We start from the raw sequence: 20,586 nt of genomic DNA, 5'->3' as shown, positions 1-20,586 counted from the left end.
GCCGCACCGGCCGGGCCGGGCGAGCGCGCCTGGCCGGTGGGCGGTGCGGCTGCGAGAGGCGCGCGGCGCGCGATGCTTCCCCGCAGCAGCCAGGGGCAGCGCCGATCAACGCGCCCGCTGCCGTTGCCTCGCCTCGCCGCATCCGCTCGCTTGCTGCTCGCCCACCGCCATCCCTGCATCTGCCACATCTTGTCACCGCACCACCACCACTCAAGCCCAGGCCGGCCCAGCTGCGCCCCTCTCTCGCTCCGCGCGCCGCCTCTGCTGCGGCCCATCTCCCCGCGCCGCCTTCATGCTCGTCGCCGCCGCCCGCTCGCTCCGTCCCAGCACCAGCAGCAGCGTATCCTCCAGCGTCGCCAGCAGCAGCCGCAGCGCGAGCACCAGCAGCCGCACAAGCAGCAGCAGGCGCCAGCACCTCGCCTGTGCGCCCGCCGCGCCTTTTGCCAGCGGCAGCTCCAGTCACCGCACCCCTCGCCTGCCGCGCGCCATGTTCGCCCTCACGCCCTTCCGCACGCAGGCGACCGCCGCGGCGCAGGCGTCGCCGCGCACCTTCTCGCGGCAGGACAGCCTGCCGCGCCTGCCCGTGCCCGCGCTCGAGGACTCGCTGCCGCGCTACCTGCGCAGCCTCGAGCCCATCCTGCGCCAGAAGGAGGCGCGCGGCGAGCTGCCGATGGGCAGCAGTGCGCAGGCCGAGCTGCAGAAGCGCCAGCAGTGGATCGAGCAGGCGCTCGCGCCGGGCAGCCTGACGCAGCGCCTGCAGACGCGCCTGCAGGGTGAGTGGCAGCACGTAAGGGCAGCGGTGGCAGCACAGACTCACCTCTCCCGACAGACGTCGACCGCACCACGCCCACCAACTGGCTCGACGACCGCTTCTGGCTGCAGAAGGCCTACCACGAGTGGCGCGTGCCGCTGCTCGTCAACTCCAACTGGTGGCTCATGTTCCGCGCCGAGCGCGGCACGCCCGCCGGCGCCATTGAGTTTGGCGATGTGCAGCCTGAGGTGCGCGGCGATGGGCGCATCAGCCTCGACGCCGCCGAGGCCATGGGCGCCAATGACTGGAGCGACGCCAAATGGGGCGTGCGCCGCGCCACGTGGGTCGTGAGCCGCCTGCTCGAGTTCAAGCGCCGCCTCGACCGGTGAGTGCGCGTGTGAGAGCGTGCGAGGAGCTGCGCTGACGACGAGCTCCGCAGCGAGGAGATCATGCCCGACGCCTCGCGCACGTCGGCCTTCTGCATGCACCAGTACACGCGGTGCGTGCAGACTGTGTGCAAGACCTGCTAGTGCGGCGCTTACTCCTTCCTGTCAGGCTCTTCGGCGTGACGCGCATTCCTGCCCTGCCGCACGACTGGAACACGAACGCGCCGCACCCGCCGCGCGCCACGCACATCAGTGTCATGGCGCGCAACAACGTATATGCGCTCGAGGTGCTCGTCGAGCCGCTCGGCGAGACGCTGCCGCTCGCGGCCATCGAGAAGGGCCTCTGGCAGATCATCGAGGACGCCAAGAAGGCCGACGGCAAGGCCGTCGGCGTGCTGGGCTCGCAGGACCGCGACAGCTGGGCAAAGGTGAGCGCGGCCTAGCGTATGTATGCTGGTCCATGCGCTGATCGGCCTGCACAGGACCGCGAGCACCTGCTGTCCATCTCGCCAAAGAACGTCGACGCTGTGCGCTCGCTCGAAGACTCGCTCTTCTGCCTCTCGCTCGACTCGGACGTGCTCCCCGTGCCAACGAGCTCGCCGCAATCGCTCTCGTCCGCCACGCCCTCGTCGGTGCACGTCCACGCGCGCAACGTCTCGGGCGCCGGACGCGGCGGCCACAACCGCTGGTTCGACAAGGCGCTCACTGTCGTCATGGAGCCCAACGGCCGCGGCGGCATCAACGGCGAGCACTCGCCGTGCGACGCGCTGATCCCCTCGATCGTCATTGACTTTGCCCTGGCGGAGCCGGCGCCGAAGCCCGACGAGCCTTTCCCGGGCCACATCAGCGGCAACGGCGACGCGGCGACGCCGTGGCGCAAGCTCGAGTGGCACGCCGACGAGCAGATCGAGGCATCCATTACGCGCGCGCAGCAGGCGGCAAAGGAGCTGTGCGACAACTCGGACATGGGCATGCTCTGGTTCGACGAGTACGGCGCCGAGTGGATCAAGAAGGTCGGCAAGCAGAGCCCCGACGCGTACCTGCAGATGGCGCTGCAGCTCGCCTTTGCCACGGCCACGGGCAAGCAGACGGCCACGTACGAGACGGCCTCGACGCGTAGCTTCAAGCACGGCCGCACCGACGTGATCCGCAGCTTCAGCAACGAGGCGTACGACTTTGTGCAGGCCGTGCGCGAGAAGAAGCCCGCCGAGGAGGTGTACCGCAAGCTCTCGGCGGCCACAAAGGCGCACAACGACGCCACGCGCGCCTCGTCGACGGGCCGCGGCTTTGACCGCCACCTGACGGGCCTGCGCCTCGTCTACGACGCCGCCGTGGACGGTGCGCCTGAGGAGGCGGCGCGCAACGGCGCGCAGCTGCTGCTCGGCGATGAGCTGCTTGCCGAGAGCCAGACATGGCTGCTGAGCACCAGCGGCCTGAGCGCCGGCGACCGCTTCTCGTGAGTATTGTCGTGGCCTTCAGCATCCAGCTCCGCTGACGCCCGACACAGCGGCACCGGCTTCGGCTCCGGCTACGAGGAGGGCCTCGGCACCAACTACCTCGCCGGCGCCTCGCTGCTCAAGTTCGGCCTCGAGGCCAAGCGCTCGGCGCCATGGAGCAGCACGCCGCTCGCCGACTTCTCCGCGGCGCTCGTCGACGCGCTGCGCACGATGCGCAAGGCGTGCGAGCAGGGCGCGCCGAGCGAGCCGCCGGCCAAGGAGCGCCTGTGAGCAGCAGCTCGCTGCGACGGCCTGGCCTATCATTATGTCGTCTCCAGCATCCTAGCAAACCCCTCTGCGCTCCTGCACCGCTGTCCCTTGCCCTATCCTTACACCCTCATACTTCGTCGCGCGGCGCATAGAAGCCTATTACTCAGCACTGACTCCCAAAATGATCATGCAATCCAATGTTGTACGAACGCTGAGGGTGGCAGCGTCGCCCGTCGCAGCTCAGAAGCTCTCGTTGTCGTCGCTCTGCGCGGATGCCGAGTCCACATCTACGGCACCAGCGTTAGCTGGGGCATCGGCAGACGGCACCGCCGTGCAACTCACCGATGAACTCGCCGTCGCTGCCGCGGCTGCGCACGATGCCCTGCGTGGCCTTGCTGCTTGCCGTCCCGGCGCCGCCCTTGCGCCTGATCGGCTGGATGATCTCGGCGCTGCTCTCGCGGTCCGAGTTTGACAGCACCGCGCCGCCGTGACCCGAGGCTGGCGAGCCCGAGGACGAGGCTGCACCCTCCTCGTCTTCGTCATCGTCATCGTCGTCGTCTTCCGACGCGTCCGGCTCATCGTCGTCATCGGCATCATCATCGTCGGCATCTGAGGCGGCGGCCGCAGCCGTGGCCTGATCTGCCTCGTCTTCCGATGCATCGCCGTCGACTGACGCGTCGGACAGCATAGGCGACGCCTGCGCGCTCTGTCGGCGAGCGGCGTCAGCTGCAGTCGCTGATGGCACAGTGCATGCTAAACTCACCAGCGTCTCGGTGCGCATGCGCGGCAGGCGGTCCGCAGCAGCCTTGACGGGACTGACGCTGCGTTCCTCCTCGTCATCGTCCTGCAGCTCGCCCTCCTCCTCGCTGTCCCTCGTCTCCTGCGTCTCTGGCGTCGCACGACCCAGCGCACTCGGGCCTGCGCGCCCACCGCCACGTCCTGACCCGCGTGGCCGACCGCGTCCTCTGCCGCGCCCTCGGCCGTCGAGGCTCGCGCTGGCCTTGTGTGATGGGTTTAGCGGCGAGCCGAGGAGCGGCGCGGTTGTGTGGGAGATGGCCTGCGTCGAAGAGGACTGCAAACGAAGTGTGAGCACGTAGCAATGTGCGCGTCCGAGTGCGGCGCTTACGCGGACCATGCCTCGGTCCCTCTCTGCTGCCGGTGGTGCTGCAAGCGTCATGCGTCAGTCGAGCGCACCTGATCTTGAGCAGTAGCGTACGCACGTGTGTTTGTGCGGGCCTTCTTGAATGCGCCGGTGGTGGACGCCGGCGCCGAGGAGGAGAAGCCAGGGCTTCCAGCGCGCTTCTTGCTGAGCACAATCAGAGGGCGTTGCGCTGGCGTTGGTGTGCCTGTCGCGAATGTCGCATCAGCAAACCGCCGCATGCAAGTCACTGCAGCACTCACCTCGCCGGCTCTCCTCCTCGTCGCTTGGCTGCGGCGTGTTACGCCGGCTGCCCAGGCCGCCCGCGCGCCGCCGCGCCTCGAGCGCACTGGCAATCTTCTTGGCCTGCTTGACGGCCGCGGCGTTGGCGCCGCCGCTGGCCGCCGCGCCGGCGGCGCCGAGCTTGCGGCGTGCGCCCTTGCTGCCGCCGGCGCCGCTGGCGCCAAAGACGCACTTGGAGAGGTGGTAGCTGTAGCGGTTGGCCGACACCTCGCGCGCGCACACGACGCACGCCAGCAGCGGGTTGTCCGAGTAGGCGGCGAGCGCCTTGGGTGCGCTGCTCGTGGCGCTGCTGCTGCTGCTCGCGGCGCTCGGCTCGGGCGGCAGCAGGCTGTCCTTGCCGCTCAGCGCCGGCGGCTGCACGCCGTTGAGCACGGCGAGGTGTGAGGCGCGGCAGCTGCGCCAGATGTCTGTCAGCACTGCGCAGCAGGGATATCATGGGCTAGCTCCCAGAAGCGCTGCGCGGGGAATGGCTGAACCTGTGCAGTCCTGCGCCGCACACATGCTCCAACTGAGCATCACCAGGCACGGCGCTATGGATGATGTGCAGGGCCACGCTGCAGCTCCCTACTTCTGCGCTCCACCCACCTCTACCCACCAGACACCGCTCGCACCACTCACAGCGTGCCGCAGTCGGTGCACCCGGCGCCGTGCAGCGTCTCGGCCTCCTCTCTGAGGCGCTGTGCCTTGTGTGCGCCGCTGGCACACTCGACGATGAGCTCGTGCACGAGCGACTCGAGCAGCTTGCTCGTCTGCGCACGTCGGGAGTCAGCACAGTGCAGCTAAGGCGCACAGCGATGCCGCCACGCACGAGCGACGACTTTGCCTCGAGGGCCGGCGCGCTCGACGGGCGGCGCGACGCCGGCGTGCGGGGTGCCATGGCGCACTGCTGGAGCTGCGGCCAGCGGCGAGGCGTAGTGAGATCGCGGCAGCTCGACTGACGACGCGGTCTGACGATGATGAGGCACGCAGACCGTGCAGCTGCGGGCGCTAGCCGGGTGTCGAAGTTGCGCCTGCGCCTCTGCGGGTGTCGTGGTGGTGGGAAGGCAGGCTTCATGCGCCCGTGGAGCTTGGCGCGTGGCTCGTGCAGCGGCGGCGGTGTTGCTCTCCTTCTCCAAGCGCCACGCCTCCTGCGCGCCTTGCTCCCGCTCACCACACCGACCGCCACGCCCAGCATGGCCGGCGCTCCGCCGCTGCTGCCGCTCGTGTCGCGCGCCGACGCCCTCGCTGCCGACTTCCACGCCACGCTCGCGCGCTCCTTCCCGGCCGTGGCGCACCTGCGCGGCGCCGCCAGCGAGGAGGCCGCCGAGCCGGCACTGGGCGCCCTGCGCGACACGCTCGCGGCGCTGCAGAGCACCGTCGACGCCCTCGTCGAGCTCGTCTACCACGTCGACGCATGGACCGCCGAGGCGCGCGGCCACAGCGTCGGGCAGGACCCGCAGCAGGCGCTCAAGCACGTCGGCGGCCTCGTCGATGTGAGTGCAGCGCAGCATCGGCCGCGCAAGGGCTCACGGCGGGCGCGCGCAGATGTACCAGACCGAGCTGCTGGCCAAGCGCGAGGCGCTCGCAGACCTCACGTGCGAGGAGATCGGGCTCGACGAGTTTGCCGAGCGCTGGCAGAACTGCCGCGAGGTGAGCGGCGCACCCGGTCGGCCACCGGCGGCCTCGCTCACGCGCACACGCAGATCGAGGAGGGCAAGAAGCAAACGATGGACGAGCTGGCAGACCTGCTCGCCGCGTTTGGGTGAGCGCATGCATTGCGAAGCCGGTGCACAGATGCAGCAAAGGGGTATGCGTCAGCAGCGGACCGCTGCTTCAAGAAGCGGCGCGATGCCCCTCCTCGGCGGGCGCAGCCACGGCGAGCGCCGCACAGCCCAGGTTCCAGAAGCAGAACGCCTCTTCGCGGAACGACAGCAGCGCTGCGGGCGTGAAAGCCGCCACGAGCTGCGGTGCACACGCAGTCAGCGTTCGTGCTCTGCGCTGTCCTCGCAGCTGCCAATGCCATGACGTACCTGGAGGTGCAGGAAGAGATCGCGCGGCCGGCACGTCGCGTCTGCGAGCAGGCCCTCGAGCACGCCGACCACATCGTCCGTCGTGGGCGCCGACGTCTGGCGCAGCCGCTGCGGCGCCGGCTGCTCTGCCTCGGCGGGCGTGCTGGCCGCCGGCTCGGTGCCGCCGTTGCCCTTGAGCAGGCGCTCGAGCAGCGCGTGGATGCCCTTGCCCTCGAGCGGCGAGTCCGCGCTGCCCGCCTCCTCGTCATCCTCGTCGTCGTACATCGAGAGGGCGCGCCGGGCGCGTGCCGGACTGCGCAGGCTCAGCGGGCGCGTGCTGGACACGGCGCTCAACGGCGGCGAGTCGCGCGCGTTGCTCTGCGCGCGCCGGTGGCGCACCTTGGCGAGCGAGACGATGCTGGCGGCGCGAGGGCGAGTGCCCGTGGCGGCGGCGTCGGCGCTGCGCGAGAGGAGCGCGACGATGAGCCGCTCGAGCACCAGCAACGCACGCATCTTGGCGCGCGGCGCCGGGTGCAGCTCGAAGCGGCGCAACAGCTCGGGCGCTCCGGCCGTGCGTAGCTCGGCGAGGATCGCCTGCGAGACGCCCGACGGCACAGCGCTGGCGGTAGTCATGGCGACGACCGACAGATGGCTGAGCGCCTCGGAGAGGAAGAAGCCGGTAGCGAGCAGCTGGGTGCGCTGCAGGAACTCGTCGAGCGCCACCCGAGCGGCAGCCTTGATCTCTCCGGGCAGCAGCAGGCTCGGCGGACAGGCGCCAAAGGTCAGCACCGCAGTCTTGTCTTGCTCCTCGGCGCCAGGTCCTGCTCCTCGCAGATACGGCAGTGCAAGACTCGCTTCGCGCGCGAACAGGTCATGTGCAAAGAACGCCGCCGCGTCGCCGGCAATGACGCCAAAGGCGCCGTCGAGATCGCGCATGTACCCCTGCAGCGGCGGTGGAAGGCCAAAGTCATAGACGCCGAGCCGCTGCATCCAGTCCTCGCCGCTCTCGTCCTGCGGCGCTTCGTCGCCAGCGTGCAGGTGAGATCGCGCCAGCTTGAGCGAGTCGCGAAAGGCGGGTGCAGTGCGAATCTCCGAGGCGTACCACACTCGCGTGCGCGCCTCGTGAGCCGTCGCGTACGCCTCGCGGGCACGCTCCATGAGCGCCACACGATGCAGCTCCACCTCGCGCAGCCGCAGCGTGGCGATCTGCACCGCCTGTTCGGCCGCTGCGTCTGCAGTGCGCAGCGGTGCAGCAATCCGGTCGAGCAGCGGCGCGAAAGTTGCCTCTTCAGATGCCGCTGAGCCGCGTAGAGATGGGAATGCGGCAGCGATGTGCTGCAGGAGCGCAGTGGTGCGAGCGAAGAGCGCCGCATCGTCAAACGCATGACTCTGCGTTGCGATGCGCTCAGCATCTCGTAGCACCAGCAAGGGCAAGCGCGAGGCGTCGCTACAGTAGCCCTTGCGCAGCACCCCAAGCAGACCGCGGCGCACTTCGTCGAAGAGCTCCTCGCCTAATTCTGGCTCCCGCGCCGGGCGCGGCGGCGGCGCCAAGGAGAAGCTCTCGCTGCCCAGGGCAGCACGCCACGAGCTTGGTGCATTGGCGGATCGCCTGCTCGGTCGGCGCGTCGGCGGCGAGGCCGTCTCGGATCCGCTGCGGCGCGCTTCGAGCGAAGCGGACACGGGCATCGGCAGTGCTGCAGGAGCAGCAGAAGGCGTCGCAGGCTCAAATAGGAACTCGTCCCGCTCGTCCGGCGTGTGCGGTGGGCTGCCCCAGCCTGAGTCGCCTGAAGCACCCCGCGCGATCGTCGAGATGCTGCTGCTGGTGTGCGACTGCGGCAGGGTGGCTCCCGCCGCCGAAGGCGGGAACGTGGCGCCTGCGCTTGCGAGAGAAGATGACGGCTGTGAGGGCGCAGCGCTGTCCACCGTGGCGGCCTGCATCGCGACCTGCGCCCTCGCTGCGGAAAGCTGCTCGTCGAGCGCCTCCAGAGTCCACGAGACGACGATCTTGTCCTTCGCTTTAGCTCCCACATATAGCACCGCAACGTGTTCTTCGCCAACATCGCGCAGCGCCTGCGCAGCAGCAGCTACGTGCTCGTGCGTGACAGCGTGGCTGCCAGCACCAGGATCGGGAGACGTGTCGATGTGCAGCTTTGGCAGCTTTACTTGAGCATCCGCTACATCCGATGTGCCGTTTGGAACAGGCGAGGAGCCGAGGTGCAGCCCGATGCCGTTTGATTGGGGAGCGGGCGATGCAGTCAAGAGCGGCTCGAGGAAGAGGAGCAGCTCAGCAGCCTCGGCACTTTGCATCGGCAGCACGCACACGCCTTGAGCCGGCTCGTCCACTAGCTCTGCGCCCTGTGCGAACGTGGCAACGAGTCGCTGCGCCTCCGGGCTCGCCTCGCCGTTGCCCAAGCCTAGCGCCCGCACCACGTCGCCGTATACAGCGCGGTGCGTCTCGCCGAGCGCGCGTAGCTCGCGGCCGCCCTGCAGCCAGGTGCCTTCGAAGAAGCGGGCTGTCTTCGCCTGCGTTGGCGTCTGATCGTCGTCCGCATCGCGCGCCAGACTCAGCGTGGGCGCCGGCGTGGCGGACTGCTGAGGCGGTGTGCAGATCAAGCGGCGAAGATGCGTAAAGGCGTACCAGCGCACGAGCAGCAGGAGCAGCAGCGGCCGGTGCGTCGTGGCATCAGTCGGCGGGAAGTGCACGTGCAGCATGCGCCACAGCAGCCACTTGATCAGCGGCATGCCTCCGGTCCCATTGCCAGCGAGAGCATGCAGCACCTCCTTGACGTCTGGCGCGGCCTGAGACGGCGGCAGGATCTCGCTGACGCGAATCTCGCGAGCGCGCTCCTCGCCGCCAACAGCAGCCAGTGCCTCGACGGCGTCGCCGGGCCGGGCCACAAAGGTGGCGTGCGCATCGGCGGAGTCCTCGGACAGCGCTGCGAGCGTGGAGCCAGACACAGTGCGCTTTGCCATTGGCGACGCCGGCGGAGTCGCAAGCGATGTGCTTGCAGGCGAGATGAAGCGCGAGAGGGACAGCGACGCAGGCGCTCCCGTAGGCTTCTTCTCGGACGGTGCTGCGTCCACTGCAGTCGGCGCGTTGGGTGACTTCGGTGCCGTGCTGGCGCTGAAGAAGCCGCTCATGCTGCCGGTGAGCGAGGCGATGCTTTCGACGCCCTTGCCCAGGCCTGCCCACACCTCGGCCGCCGTGTCCTGCCACTGCGCCGCCGCTGTGCGCGGGCTGCCCGGCTGCGACGGCGAGCTGCCGCGCCGAGGCCTTGTCTGCGGCGGACGCGGGCTGAGCGGCGCCGAAACGTGTCTGCTGCCGCCGTTTGAGCTGCCTGTTGGCCGCCGAGGGCTGCTGGCAAGCGCGGCTAGCTCTGGTGGCGCCTCGCGCAGCACGCCGAGCAGGGCCAACTCGAGCGCGGCCGTCATGTCCATGTCTGCGCTGCCACCCTCGCGGCTCGGCACGCTGAGCGCGAGGGCATGCAGCGCATCGAGTAGCTCTAGTACGGCCTGCTCGATGTCTGCCTTCTGTGCGCCTTGCTGCTGCGCGGCGACGAGGCGCAGCAGACGGCGCTCGGCGAAACGGCCGGCTGCGGCAGCACCGGCAGCGCGTGCCAGGACGCGCAGCAGCTGGCCGACGGCGTGCGGCGCGAGGAGCAGCGGCAGCGCATCGGCAGCGTGCTCGGGCCGCGAAAGAAGGCGGCGCAGTGCCCGCGGCAGCAGCGGCGAAGATGCGGCAGAGGAGGTCGAGGGTGCGGCGGCGCAGGCGGCCTCGAAGCGCGCAAGCAGGCGGCGGTGCTGCGCCGCTACTGCAGATGCGTCTGGAGCTGTAGAGGAGGAGCATGCTGCGCTGCACACCAGGCCAGCGTCGTGCACCAGCTGCTGCGCCCCGCGTGCGAGCTCGGCGACGGCGGCGTCGGTGCGCGCGAGGCGGCGCAGCTGCGTGCCCAGCAGCGCGCCCAGGCTGGCGGCGAGGGCGGGCGCGGGGCGGCGCTGCTGTGCGGCGTGCAGAGCGTGCAGGCGGCGCATGTCCGTCTCGCCAGACGCTGGCGGCGAGGCGGCATGCGGCGCAGGCATGGCGCGAGGATGGTGGTGGTCGAGAGACAGCCTCGACAGCGACACGCGCGGCGCAGCAGCGCACCTCCACCTCGCCGCGCGCATGGCTTGGACCCCTGACGGCGCCGCGGCGCATGACGCGAGCACCTGCGCTGTCAAGGCACGCGGCACTCCGCCGGACAGCATGTATGCGTGATGTTTGCGAGCTGTCGATGCAGCGACGGCCCTGCACCTGCACAGTCAAGCTGTGCTTTGCGCCGTGCAGCAGTGGCCAACGCGGCGGCTGCTGGCGGTCTTGGGTCGCGGCGGCGCTCCTGTCCGGCGCGCCGCCCGATGCCGCGCCGCTGCGCCTGCCCCGCATCTCACGCGCGTCCAGGTCCGCTCCCGTCCACCACGCTCTCTTCCCGCAGCCCGGCGCCATGCCCGCCGCCGCCGCCGCCTCGCGAGGCTCCTGCTCGCCGCTGCTCTTCTTCATGGTGCGCGCCGCCGGACTGCGCACGCCTTGCGCCCGCGCTGACGCTGCGCCAGGTGCCGTGGGTGGTGCTGTCGACGTTCAAGTGAGCCGCGCCGCGAGCACCTGCCCGCCGCGTGCTGACCCTTTCTCGCAGCGTCGGCTTCGGCATCGTGCGTCCCATGCACGCACAGCGGCGGCGCCACGCTCACCCTTGCCGCAGTCCGAGCTCAACCCGCTGCAGCGCGTGCTCACCTGCCGCGGCGCCGCGCCCCACGGCTGGCTGCCCGCCTGCTTTGCCCTCTCCGAGGCCGGCTTCGGCATCCTCACGTGCGTGCATCGTCCGCTGCGACAGACGGCCTGCTCACTCCTGCACCACAGCGCCCTCTTCACGCTCGGCGGCTTCGTCTCCTCGCTGCTCCTCTCGCCGCTGCGCGCCCGCTTCGGGCTGACGAAGCGCGCCACGCTGCTCGCGGCCACCGTCGTCGGCAGTGCGGGCGCCGCGCTGCAGGCCTTCTCGTGGAGCGTCGCGGCGCTGGGTGCGGGCCGCGCGCTGATGGGCATGGGCGCCGGTGTTGGCGTGGCCGTCGTGCCGGGCTATCTCAAGTGAGTCGCCGCCAGTCGAGCGTCTGGGCTCCTTGCTGAGACGCGCGGCCAGCGACATCTCGCCGCCGGCCCTGCGCGGCCCCGTCGGCGTCGCCAACCAGCTCTCCATCGTGCTCGGCATCCTGCTCGCCCAGGCGCTCGGCGTCAGCCCGCTCGGCAGCGCGCCCGCCGAGTCCAGCGCGCCGCAGCCCGGCGGCCTTGCGCGCTGGCGCTTCGTGCCGCTCTTCTCGCTCGGCGTGCAGCTGCTGCAGCTGCTGGGCGCCAGTCTGGCGTGCGAGTCGCCCGCCGAGGCGCCGGCGCACAAGCGGGTCGAGCTGCGCGCGCGCCTCGGCGCCGACGTGCACAGCGAGGGCGCCGCCGAGGAAGAGGAGGCGCTGCTGTCCTCGGAGCCGCGTAACGACACAGCGTGGCCAGCGGAGGAGCCGCTCGAGATCCCGGCGCTGCTCAACATCACGCTGCGCGGCGGCAAGGACGTGCGCGAGCGCGAGACGCGCCGCGGCGTCGTGCTCATCATGGGCACGCTCGTCGCGCAGCAGCTGAGCGGAGTGAACGCCGTATTGTACTTCTCGGTGAGGGAGAGGAGGGAGGGAAAAGCGAGGCGATGCGGCTGACACAAGTGTCACAGTCGAGCATCATGGCGGACGCGCTCGGCGGCGGCGAGAACGAACGCAACGCAAAGCTCATCGCGCTCGGCATCACGGTGCGTGCGCCGCCTCGTCGTCACTGCAGCCTGTGCTGACACTCGCAGCAGGTGGTCAACGCTCTCATGACGTGCGTCCTGGCCGGGCCGTGGCATGCTGCCGACTGACACGCCGCACAGCTTCCCGCCGATGTACCTCATCTCCGAGTCGCGCCTCGGGCGCCGCGGCCTGCTGCTGAGCTCGAGCAGCAGCATGGCGCTCTCCAGCCTGGCGCTCGGCCTCGGCATCCTCTATGCCGTGCCGTGGCTCAGCGCCGTGGCGCTCGTGGCCGTCGTGGCGGGCTTCAGCATCGGGCTGGGGCCCGTGCCGTTCCTGATCCTGCCTGAGCTCGTCGAGCCGCGGGTGCGTCTTGTCTGCTGCATGCGCCGTACATCGCTCACGTCATCTCCCAGGCGGCGAGCGCTGCGGCGTCGCTCGGCATCTCGCTGAACTGGGCGGCGAACTTGGCCATCGCGTCGCTCTTCCTGCCGCTGCGCAGCTGGTGCGCGCGCCACGACGGCGGCAGCGGCGGCAGCGTTTTCTTCGTCTTTGCCATCATCAACGCCGCCACGACGACGTTTGTGGCGCGCCTGTATCGCTATGCACCGCCGTCGCCAAGGCGAGAGTAATGCGATTAGAGCCAGGCGGGTATGCTGTGCGGGTCTAGAAGTTGCGGAAGCTACGGAGTGCGCGATCATGCCTCGTCGGCGACGCGACTGCTCTCTGGCCCGTCCGGCTTCCTTGACGCAGCGTCCATGTCCTCTGCCTTTGCCGCCTCAGCTGTTTCTGCCGCACCACTCGCCTGCACCGCCTCGCCTGCACCGTCTGCCTCTGCCTGCTCGGCGCCGACCCAGCCCTCGCGGATCTGCTGCAGCACGCTCTCGCCGACGAGGTCGCGCAGCCGCTGCTCCTCGTCCTGCGTCAGCTCGAGCTCCTCGCCGTCGGTGCCGCCGCCCGTGCGCAGCGCTGCGGCGGCGAGCAGCGCCTCGACCTGCGCCATGAGCTCGTCGGCGCGCGCATCGGCAGCCGCCTCGGCCTCGGCGGAGAGGCCCGAGGCGCCTTCTGCTGCGCCTTCCGCCTCTTCCTCAGCTGCAGCGGCGCCGCTGCGGTCGTACAGCGGCTTCTCGCCGGTGAGGCTGCGCAGGTACGCCGCCAGGTCCTCGTGGCCATTCTCCTCGGCCGTCTCAGCCGCCTGCTGCGGGTGTCAGTACTGCGGCAGGGGGTAAGCAAGAGACCACGCACCGTCTCGCCGGCCTCGTTTGTCAGCTTGGCGTCGGCGCCGAGCTGCAGCAGCAGCATGGCCGAGGGGATGTCCTCGACGACAAAGAGCGGCGTGTCGCCGTCCGAGTCGCGCACGTTGGCAGCGTCGGCGGGCGCCGAGGCGTGGCTGAGCAGGTAGCGGCTGCTGGGCGCGTCAGCGGCTGTGTGAAGGCAGCGCATACATGCCACGCACAGGACGGCGTGCTGGCCGTACGAGGCGGCGGCATGCACGGGCGTGTATGTGTTGCTGTCGGCCACCGTCGGCGAGAGGCCTGCGGCGGTGTGAGGGTGTGGCTGGCGGTGGCAGTCGTGCGCGGGCACTCACCGCCCTCGACGAGCGCCTGCACGCGCGCCAGGTCGCCCTCGCCGGCGGCGACCCAGATGTTGGCCTGCGACGTCGATGCGGGTGGGACGGCGACGGGCATGGAGGGCGATGGTGGTGGTACGCAGGAAAGAAGAAGCGCAGCGAGCGAGGCCAAGTGGAGCAGCGGCGGGCGTCACGTGCGCGCTCCCACGCCCGCCGAGTCATTCGCCAAGGCCGCACTGCCCGCCTCGCTCCTTCCTTCCCACCCACGACACCCCACACCATGGCCTCTGCTGCAGCCGACATTGCCCGCCGCGCCAAGGCTGCGTTCGACGCGGCACAGGCGTCGCTGCCCGGCGGCGCCGAGGCCGACGCCGCACGCAGCGAGGCGCTGCTGCTCATCCGCGACAAGCTGCAGGCGCACGAGGCCGAGGTGCGCGACGCCAACGCCAAGGACATGCAGGTGAGCAGATGGCAGTGGTGGTGCTGCATGGCAGGCCGCCGTAGCTGCCCCTCAGCTGACCCCTGCGTAGGCCGCCAACGCCGCCGTCGAGGCCGGCTCGCTGTCGCGCTCGCTCGTCGCGCGCCTCGACCTCTTCAGCAAGCCCGGCAAGTGGGCCGAGCTGCTGGCGGGCCTGGCCGGCGTCGCCGCGCTGCCCTCGCCGCTCGACCACTGCACCTACTCGCGCCGCCTCGCCGATGCCACGCCCGCCGCCGGCGCACTCGACCTGTACCGCGTCACCTGCCCCATCGGCGTGCTGCTCTGCATCTTCGAGGCGCGCCCCGAGGTCGTGGTGAACATTGCCTCGCTCGCCATCAAGTCGGGCAACGCCGCCATTCTCAAGGGCGGCCGCGAGTCGGCGCACACGGCCGCCGTGCTCACGCGCCTCGTCGCCGAGGCCCTCGGCGGCTCGCGCCTGCCGCGCGACCTCGTGCAGTCGGTGCAGTCGCGCGACGAGGTCGCCGCGCTGCTGAATGAGGACCGCTTCGTCGACCTCGTCATCCCGCGCGGCGGCAACGAGCTGGTGCGTGCGATCCAGCGCGACGCCCGCATGCCCGTCATGGGCCATGCCGACGGCCTATGCGCCATCTATGTGCACGACGATGCCGATGAGGCGACGACCGTGGCGGCAGTGGTCGATGCCAAGGTGAGTGCGTGTGGCGAGCGCGCCAGATCGCCTGCTGAGCCGCGCGCCAGACGGACTACTGCGCGGCATGCAACGCCGTCGAGACGCTGCTGCTGCAGCGGTCACATCTCAGCGGCAGCCTGTGGCCGGCGCTGGCCACAGCCCTGCTCGACGCCGGCGTCGAGCTGCGCTGCGATCCGGACAGCCTGGCTGCGCTCGGCAGTCTGGCATCCTCGCGGTCGCAGCAGGTCAAGGCTGCCACAGAAGAGGACTACGAGACGGAGTTCCTGGAGCTTACGCTCGCCGTCAAGACGGTCGAAGGCGTGGCGGAGGCCGTCTCGCACATCAACTCGCACGGCTCGCACCACACGGATGCCATCTTCTGCGCGCCGCTCGCTGCGCTCAAGGCGTCGCCGGCGCCGAGCGAGCACCCGGCGGCGGCGCAGTTCACGCGCGCCGTCGCTAGTGCCAACGTCTTTGTCAACGCCTCGACGCGCTTTGCCGACGGTTTCCGGTACGGCTTCGGCACCGAGGTGGGCATCAGCACGGGGCGGACACACGCGCGTGGCCCCGTCGGCCTCGAGGGCCTCGTCATCTACAAGTACATCGCGCGGGCCGAGGGACCGGGGCCGCAGACGGCCGGTGCCTTTGGGCCGGAGAAGCGGGCATGGGCACATACGGAGATCGAGCGGCGCTATCCGCGCTTCTGAACGGAATCGAATTCTAATCCGGGAGTCCAGGTGGGAGACAGAAATCCAGATAGGAGGCAGGGTACGCGGGTCGCGCGACGGAGAACTAGCGGCGCGGGCCCATCTCGACGTCGTCGAGGCCAGGGCGGCCGCGGTGCAGCGGCGACGGCTGGCCCAGCGCGATGCCGCTCTGCTGCGCGCGGCCCGGCAGCGCCGACAGCGTCACGGCGGGGCTCGCGGGCTGCGAGAGCATCGCGGCGGGCGTCTGGCGCCCGCTGTCCGTCTCGCCGTACACGTTGTGGTCGAACGAGCGGAAGCCGGGCTCGTCCATGAGCTCGCGCTCTGCCGCCGGCGGCTCGTGGCGATGCGACGAGGCCGGCTCGGCAGCGGCGGGTGCCGGCGCATCGACGAGCGCATAGCGCGAGATCTTGACGGCGCCGGGGTCGCCGCCGGGGCCGAAGATGGCGTTCTTGTGGAGCAGCTCCTTGAGCGTCAGGACCCAGCCTGTGCGTGAGTGTCAGCGACAGGGCGCATGAGCCGAGAGAGTGAGCGCAGACTCACGGTTGCGGCGGCGGTTCTTGACAGCCTGCGTCTGCCAGTTCGACTTGTAGCGGATGTCGAACTGCAGGCGCAGCTTGCTCTGGTCCGCCAGCGTCACGATCTGCACGTCGAGGCCCGGCAGGAAGTCGCGCTTCTGCGACTGGATCCACTCGAGCATGTCGCCGCGCAAGCGCTCGATCTGCGCTAATTCAACCCCGTAGTCGACATCGATCTGGAAGTCCTCAGCAATTGGGCCGGAGCGCCGCAGGTTGACGACGACCTTTTGGCGCAGCACGGCGTTGCTGCACTGCACGTACTTGCCGGCCGTCGTCTTGAAGACTGTCGACAGCAGCTGGATCTCGTGCACGATGAATGTGGCGTCGGATCCGCTAGCGTTGGAAAGCAGGCCCTCGATCTGGCAGTGGTCGCCGACGTCTAGGACGTGGTTGCCAAAGACGAAGATGATCGACGAGAGCGCCTCGCTGGCTGTGGCACCGATGAGCCAACTGAGACCGAGGAGAATGGAGCCGAAGCTCGCCGCCAAGGTCGCGAATTTGGTCGAGAGTAATGCTGAGACGATGACGAGGCAGACGATGAGGTAGCACGAGACGAAGATGGAGTCGAGCTTGGCCACGGCCGAGTCGATGTCCGACATGCTGGCGGTCAAGCCGTTGCGCTCGCGCCGCACGTTGGCGCAGGCCATCTCGCACTCCTCCTCGACGACCGAGCCGTTTCCGTCCTCATCAAACATCTCCATCGCTGTGGAAGGAGTCAGCACGGCACTGGGCCGCAACTGCGGCGCACTCACCTGCACGAGCCGTGCGCGAATCCGGAAAGACCATGCGCAGGTTATCAAGACGCATGACACGCGTGCCGTCCGGGCCGCGCTTCGAGAACGAGTAGAAGATGCGGCGCGACAGCTTGCGGGTCTCGGCCGCGCTGCCGAGGGCTGAGAGCACGATCGCCTTGGGTAGGAAGGATTGGCTGCCCGTGCTGCCGCCGAGCGTCGTCATCTCGGCAGCCGCGCTGCCAAGCACCGAAGTGGATGTGCGACCGGCGCGCTTCACGCCGGCGGCCGTGCGCTTGGCCAGCTTGAGCGGCGCGGAGAGCAGGTTGCCCTTGGAGTCGCGGCGCGTGTGCCCGCCGGCAGCGTCCTGGCCGGCCTCGGCCGCCAGCTTGTCGCCCTTGCCGACGAGGTCCGAGCGCGAGGCGCTGTACAGCGCGATCAGGAAGCGCACGTGCAGCTTGGACTGTGCGATGCGCGACTCATACGAGACGCGGTGGAAGCTGAAGGCGACCCACTGCACCGCCAGCTTCTCGGCCTGCGTGTGGCATGTCAGAGGCGCAGCGCGATCTGGGGGCATGAGAGGGCACTCACCAGCAGCAGTGCAGCGCACAGCACAAAGCCAAACCACAGGCGTCCGCCCGTCAAAATGAGGTTGCCCGTGCTGCTCACGCCTGCGATCGTCGCCGTCGTCGAGGTGCCGTTCGTTGTCGTCGAGAGCGGGTCGGTCGACGAGGCCTGGCTGACGGCTGCGGCGTCATTCGCGCCGCGGTAGTGGCGACTGATGGCAAAAATCCAGACGACCCACACGGCCACGGTCCAGAGGAAGATGGCCGCGTACCTGCGCACAGCGCATCAGCAGCCAGCTGACAGGGGTCCACGCATACACTCACCTCTGCACGGCGCCGAGGTAGGCAATAGGGGCCTTGAGACTCGCGATGCCGCCGAGCGTGCGCGCGGCGATAGCTGGCACAAAAGCGGAGAGAATTCTCGCCGCGAACCAACTCAGCCACACGCCGCCGCAAAGCCAGATGGACCACCAGAAAATGCCGACATTCCACACTTCAGGGCGCGCAAAGTCGTTGGCGGGGCGCGCGTCGTAGGCAAAGAGCGCAACCAAAGCCGGCACGAATAGCAGCGCGGCGCCCAGACACATGAGCACGATGCTTCCCGCGTGGATGGCACGCAGCAGGCGGCGCAGGCTGCTCGAGTGGTGCGCATCGGCCTCGTCGTCGGCGTCGCGCTCGTCGTCGTCGCCCGGCGCGCCCTCGTAGCCGGCGCCGCGCAGCAGGCGTGCCCAGCCCTCGGAGTCCTTGCGCGGCATGTGCGGGCGCGTGCGGCGCTCGGCGCGCGCCGGCGTCGTGGCGCCGCTGGGGCTCGGGCTGGCGGCGCGCGAGTGCGACGGCCCGGCGTGGCCGGGGCCGCCGTAGGCCCACTGGGCGCCGTCGTGCGGGCGCGCCGAGTAGGCGGGCGCCTGGGCGTGGTGCGGCGCGGGGTGCGCGCCCGGCGGGTAGCCGTACGCCGGCTCGGAGTAGGCCGTCGCCGCCGAGAGTGGCTGCGCAAAGTGCGCCGTTGACGACGAGGTCGAAGGTTGCGGCTGGTGTGCGCTGTCTGCGCCCGTGCGGCGTGCGGCGAGGAGCGTGTCGGCGTCGTCGAAGGGCCCGTCGTCGCGCCAGGCGGCGCCGGTGGGCCGGGACATGCTGGTTTGGGTGCGGAGGCAAACAGCCGTGGGGCCTGTGAGGCTGGATGCCCGAAGGCGTGTAGGTGGTGGTGGTGGTGGTGGTGGTGGTGCGGAGGCAAGCGGCGAGTGCGGCGCGCGCGCGGCAGAGTGCAACACTCGAGCCGCCGGCACTGCGCCCCTGAGCGCGCGCGCGCAGGAGCGCTCCGCGCTTTCTGGTTTCTGGCGAGTGTTCGCGGCGCCTCGGAAGTCCGGGCGCTCCGAGTTCGCTCCTCTCGAGTCTGCTGCAGCGTCGGCATGTGCTGTCCCCCGACGCGGGCATTCTGCGCGAAGAACGCAGCGCATCACATGCTGCGGCGTGCCGGGCATGCTCGGCGTGCCGAGCGCGAAGAAAGACGCCGAGGCGTGCCAACGGCCGCAGCGCCGTGTGGAGGGAGGGGCGGCGTGCCGTCGGCAGATCCAACACGCTTCGCAGCAGCCTCGGCCAACTCTCACCACAAGCCGCAGCATCAAGGTCAAGGGCCACGCACGGCACAGCACAGCACATGCGCCCGCTCCTCGCCAAGGCCGCTCCGATTCTCCAGCAGCAGCGCGCCATGTCGAGTGCTCGCCCCGCCTGGACGCGCCTCATCCGCTTCGAGGGCGCCGATGGCCAGGTGCACATGGGCGAGCCGGAGGATGCGACGCTCGACGTCGGGCGCGCCAGCCGCGACGGCAAGCCGTTCAGCGCTCGCCTTCTCGAGGGCTCGGCGCCGTGGGACGCCCGGCCCACCGGCACCCGTGTCGACGTCAAGCGCCTGCTCTGCCCGCTGCTGCCGCTCGAAGTGAACACAATCCGCTGCCTCGGCCTCAACTACGTCGACCATGCGCGCGAGGCCGGCCTGCCGCTGCCCAGCGTGCCCACGCTCTTCCACAAGCCACGCACCGCCCTCGCCGGGCCGTGGCCGAGCGCGGTGCGCGTGCCCAAGTGTGTGCAGGACGAGCAGAGCGACTACGAGGCCGAGCTTGTCATCGGTGCGTGCGGCGCGACGGTGCAGGCGCAGTGGCTGACACCGGCGGCGCAGTGATCGGCCAGGACTGTGAGGCTGGCCCGTCGTGCTCATCTGTGCGCCTGCTCACGTCCCGCAGGTCGCGACGTCCCTGAGGACAAGGCTCTCGACTACGTCCTCGCGTAAGACGCGCTTGCCCCTCCCTCTTGCGCAGCGCTGACCCGCCGGCAGCTACACGGCCGCCAACGACATCTCGGCGCGCAAGGCGCAGTTCGAGACGAGCCAGTGGTGCGCGGCCTTGAGTCTGCGAAGTGAGCAGCTGCGCTGACGCACGCTCTGCTCGCAGGAGCCGCAGCAAGGGCTTTGACACGGCGTGAGTGTGCGTGGCGAGTGCTGATTGCACAAAGCACTGACACCGCCAGCTCAGATGCCCGCTTGGTGAGGCAAGCCCTCCACCGCTCCGCATCTCCCTGCTCACGCTTCCTCAGGCCCCTGCCTCGTGTCGGCCGCCGCGTTCGGCGACCCGAGCAGCAGCGGGCAGCGCATCCGCGGCCGCCTCAACGGGCGCGAGGTGCAGTCGGCGCCGCTCTCCAACCTCGTCTTCTCCGTCGCCCGCGCCGTTGCCTTTATCTCGCAGGGCACGACGCTGGAGCGCGGCAGCATCATCCTCACGGGCACGCCGGCGGGCGTCGGCACCTTCTTCAAGCCCCCAGTCACCCTCAAGCACGGCGACGAGTTCGAGGTGAGCTCCCTGTGCACAAATGATGTGCTGCTGCTGACGAGTGCGCAGGTGGAGATCAGCGGCGGCATCGGCACGCTGTGCAACAGCATCGAGTACGAGCACGATGCTTCCCATCGCGTGTCCCGTCTGTAGGCGTTGTGAACGCACGCACGTCAACGATGTGTGCCTATCTGGGAGCCCAAAGACATGGGTGTGCAAGCTGAGAGATTCAGGCGAATTGTGTGCTGTACTCGTGACCGTGAGGATGACTGCGAGGGCTGTCAGAGGCCAAGATAGTGGTCCAGACAGTCAGAGTGCAGACCACGATGCGGAAGAACCGCAGCCGCGGCGCGCGCGGAGGAAGCGCGGCTGCGCACGGGGCATTCGAGACGGTCGGCTCCCGGAAGCGCTGCTCGCCGCCCTGCT

At 69.9% G+C, this 20,586-nt stretch overlaps 9 protein-coding genes across 9 annotated transcripts; 5 read left to right on the top strand and 4 right to left on the bottom strand.

Annotated features, from left to right (window-relative positions):
• Nucleotides 1–487: 487 nt before the first annotated feature.
• Nucleotides 488–2,864, top strand: FA09DRAFT_338249 (acyltransferase ChoActase/COT/CPT; the record flags this gene model as incomplete). The annotated part of the gene is made up of 6 exons (XM_025744082.1): nt 488–773; nt 830–1,136; nt 1,191–1,250; nt 1,307–1,565; nt 1,620–2,593; nt 2,645–2,864. The coding sequence occupies 6 exons, from the start codon at nt 488–490 to the stop codon at nt 2,862–2,864; spliced, it is 2,106 nt and encodes a 701-aa protein (XP_025598653.1).
• A 133-nt stretch (nt 2,865–2,997) lies between these two features.
• Nucleotides 2,998–5,517, bottom strand: FA09DRAFT_329434 (hypothetical protein). The gene is made up of 8 exons (XM_025742181.1): nt 5,093–5,517; nt 4,903–5,033; nt 4,245–4,678; nt 4,064–4,189; nt 3,970–4,007; nt 3,607–3,915; nt 3,186–3,549; nt 2,998–3,130 (listed from the first exon to the last, which is right to left on the bottom strand). Exons 1-8 carry the CDS (start codon nt 5,456–5,458, stop codon nt 3,084–3,086), a joined length of 1,815 nt encoding a protein of 604 aa, XP_025598652.1. The 5' UTR covers nt 5,459–5,517; the 3' UTR covers nt 2,998–3,083.
• On the top strand, nt 5,496–6,014 carry FA09DRAFT_286388 (hypothetical protein; the record flags this gene model as incomplete). The annotated part of the gene is made up of 3 exons (XM_025739902.1): nt 5,496–5,756; nt 5,809–5,913; nt 5,967–6,014. Coding segments are annotated over 3 exons (414 nt in total), but the record flags the coding sequence as incomplete, so codon positions are not given.
• FA09DRAFT_329433 (hypothetical protein) lies at nt 6,004–10,361 on the bottom strand. The gene is made up of 2 exons (XM_025742180.1): nt 6,294–10,361; nt 6,004–6,225 (listed from the first exon to the last, which is right to left on the bottom strand). Exons 1-2 carry the CDS (start codon nt 10,350–10,352, stop codon nt 6,097–6,099), a joined length of 4,188 nt encoding a protein of 1,395 aa, XP_025598650.1. The 5' UTR covers nt 10,353–10,361; the 3' UTR covers nt 6,004–6,096.
• Nucleotides 10,362–10,714: 353 nt separating this feature from the next.
• FA09DRAFT_329431 (MFS general substrate transporter) lies at nt 10,715–12,864 on the top strand. The gene is made up of 9 exons (XM_025742179.1): nt 10,715–10,807; nt 10,860–10,888; nt 10,940–10,955; nt 11,006–11,112; nt 11,164–11,388; nt 11,441–11,957; nt 12,014–12,088; nt 12,140–12,159; nt 12,209–12,864. The coding sequence occupies exons 1-9, from the start codon at nt 10,751–10,753 to the stop codon at nt 12,516–12,518; spliced, it is 1,356 nt and encodes a 451-aa protein (XP_025598649.1). The 5' UTR covers nt 10,715–10,750; the 3' UTR covers nt 12,519–12,864.
• FA09DRAFT_338244 (ankyrin) lies at nt 12,763–13,753 on the bottom strand (the record flags this gene model as incomplete). The annotated part of the gene is made up of 4 exons (XM_025744081.1): nt 12,763–13,260; nt 13,311–13,470; nt 13,522–13,600; nt 13,654–13,753. The coding sequence occupies 4 exons, from the start codon at nt 13,751–13,753 to the stop codon at nt 12,763–12,765; spliced, it is 837 nt and encodes a 278-aa protein (XP_025598648.1).
• Nucleotides 13,754–13,888: 135 nt separating this feature from the next.
• Nucleotides 13,889–15,598, top strand: FA09DRAFT_329429 (putative PRO2-gamma-glutamyl phosphate reductase). Its single transcript, XM_025742178.1, has 3 exons — nt 13,889–14,095; nt 14,166–14,780; nt 14,831–15,598. The coding sequence occupies exons 1-3, from the start codon at nt 13,916–13,918 to the stop codon at nt 15,467–15,469; spliced, it is 1,434 nt and encodes a 477-aa protein (XP_025598647.1). The 5' UTR covers nt 13,889–13,915; the 3' UTR covers nt 15,470–15,598.
• On the bottom strand, nt 15,319–18,540 carry FA09DRAFT_329428 (hypothetical protein). The gene is made up of 5 exons (XM_025742177.1): nt 17,666–18,540; nt 17,367–17,613; nt 16,797–17,310; nt 16,010–16,747; nt 15,319–15,952 (listed from the first exon to the last, which is right to left on the bottom strand). Exons 1-5 carry the CDS (start codon nt 18,469–18,471, stop codon nt 15,555–15,557), a joined length of 2,703 nt encoding a protein of 900 aa, XP_025598646.1. The 5' UTR covers nt 18,472–18,540; the 3' UTR covers nt 15,319–15,554.
• A 506-nt stretch (nt 18,541–19,046) lies between these two features.
• Nucleotides 19,047–20,313, top strand: FA09DRAFT_338241 (hypothetical protein; the record flags this gene model as incomplete). The annotated part of the gene is made up of 8 exons (XM_025744080.1): nt 19,047–19,464; nt 19,515–19,529; nt 19,579–19,621; nt 19,671–19,727; nt 19,786–19,812; nt 19,867–19,877; nt 19,928–20,181; nt 20,230–20,313. 8 exons carry the CDS (start codon nt 19,047–19,049, stop codon nt 20,311–20,313), a joined length of 909 nt encoding a protein of 302 aa, XP_025598645.1.
• Between the last annotated feature and the right edge of the window lie 273 nt (nt 20,314–20,586).

Source organism: Tilletiopsis washingtonensis (assembly GCF_003144115.1).
Source record: "Tilletiopsis washingtonensis strain MCA 4186 unplaced genomic scaffold FA09scaffold_9, whole genome shotgun sequence".
In the NCBI taxonomy this organism is placed as follows: Eukaryota; Fungi; Basidiomycota; class Exobasidiomycetes; order Entylomatales; genus Tilletiopsis; species Tilletiopsis washingtonensis.
The sequence above is the reverse complement of the archived record's forward strand: the minus strand, read 5'-3'. Positions and strand labels throughout refer to the sequence as shown.

Excerpts from the sequence above, each read along its gene's own strand:
- FA09DRAFT_329434 (XM_025742181.1), bottom strand. The coding sequence starts at position 5,458 with ATGCTGGGCGTGGCGGTCGGTGTGGTGAGCGGGAGCAAGGCGCGCAGG. Across the intron at positions 4,679-4,902 it reads TGCACCGACTGCGGCACGCT|CTGCCGCGCCTCACACCTCG; the intron begins GTGAGTGGTGCG and ends CATCTGGCGCAG. Across the intron at positions 3,916-3,969 it reads GGGACCGAGGCATGGTCCGC|TCCTCTTCGACGCAGGCCAT; the intron begins GTAAGCGCCGCA and ends CTTCGTTTGCAG.
- FA09DRAFT_329433 (XM_025742180.1), bottom strand. The coding sequence starts at position 10,352 with ATGCCTGCGCCGCATGCCGCCTCGCCGCCAGCGTCTGGCGAGACGGAC. Across the intron at positions 6,226-6,293 it reads ATCTCTTCCTGCACCTCCAG|CTCGTGGCGGCTTTCACGCC; the intron begins GTACGTCATGGC and ends TGTGCACCGCAG.
- FA09DRAFT_329431 (XM_025742179.1), top strand. The coding sequence starts at position 10,751 with ATGCCCGCCGCCGCCGCCGCCTCGCGAGGCTCCTGCTCGCCGCTGCTC. Across the intron at positions 12,089-12,139 it reads TCATCGCGCTCGGCATCACG|GTGGTCAACGCTCTCATGAC; the intron begins GTGCGTGCGCCG and ends CACTCGCAGCAG. Across the intron at positions 12,160-12,208 it reads GTGGTCAACGCTCTCATGAC|CTTCCCGCCGATGTACCTCA; the intron begins GTGCGTCCTGGC and ends CACGCCGCACAG.
- FA09DRAFT_329429 (XM_025742178.1), top strand. The coding sequence starts at position 13,916 with ATGGCCTCTGCTGCAGCCGACATTGCCCGCCGCGCCAAGGCTGCGTTC. Across the intron at positions 14,096-14,165 it reads CCAACGCCAAGGACATGCAG|GCCGCCAACGCCGCCGTCGA; the intron begins GTGAGCAGATGG and ends ACCCCTGCGTAG. Across the intron at positions 14,781-14,830 it reads CGGCAGTGGTCGATGCCAAG|ACGGACTACTGCGCGGCATG; the intron begins GTGAGTGCGTGT and ends GCCGCGCGCCAG.
- FA09DRAFT_329428 (XM_025742177.1), bottom strand. The coding sequence starts at position 18,471 with ATGTCCCGGCCCACCGGCGCCGCCTGGCGCGACGACGGGCCCTTCGAC. Across the intron at positions 17,311-17,366 it reads TGTGCGCTGCACTGCTGCTG|GCCGAGAAGCTGGCGGTGCA; the intron begins GTGAGTGCCCTC and ends TGCCACACGCAG. Across the intron at positions 16,748-16,796 it reads TTCGCGCACGGCTCGTGCAG|CGATGGAGATGTTTGATGAG; the intron begins GTGAGTGCGCCG and ends CTCCTTCCACAG.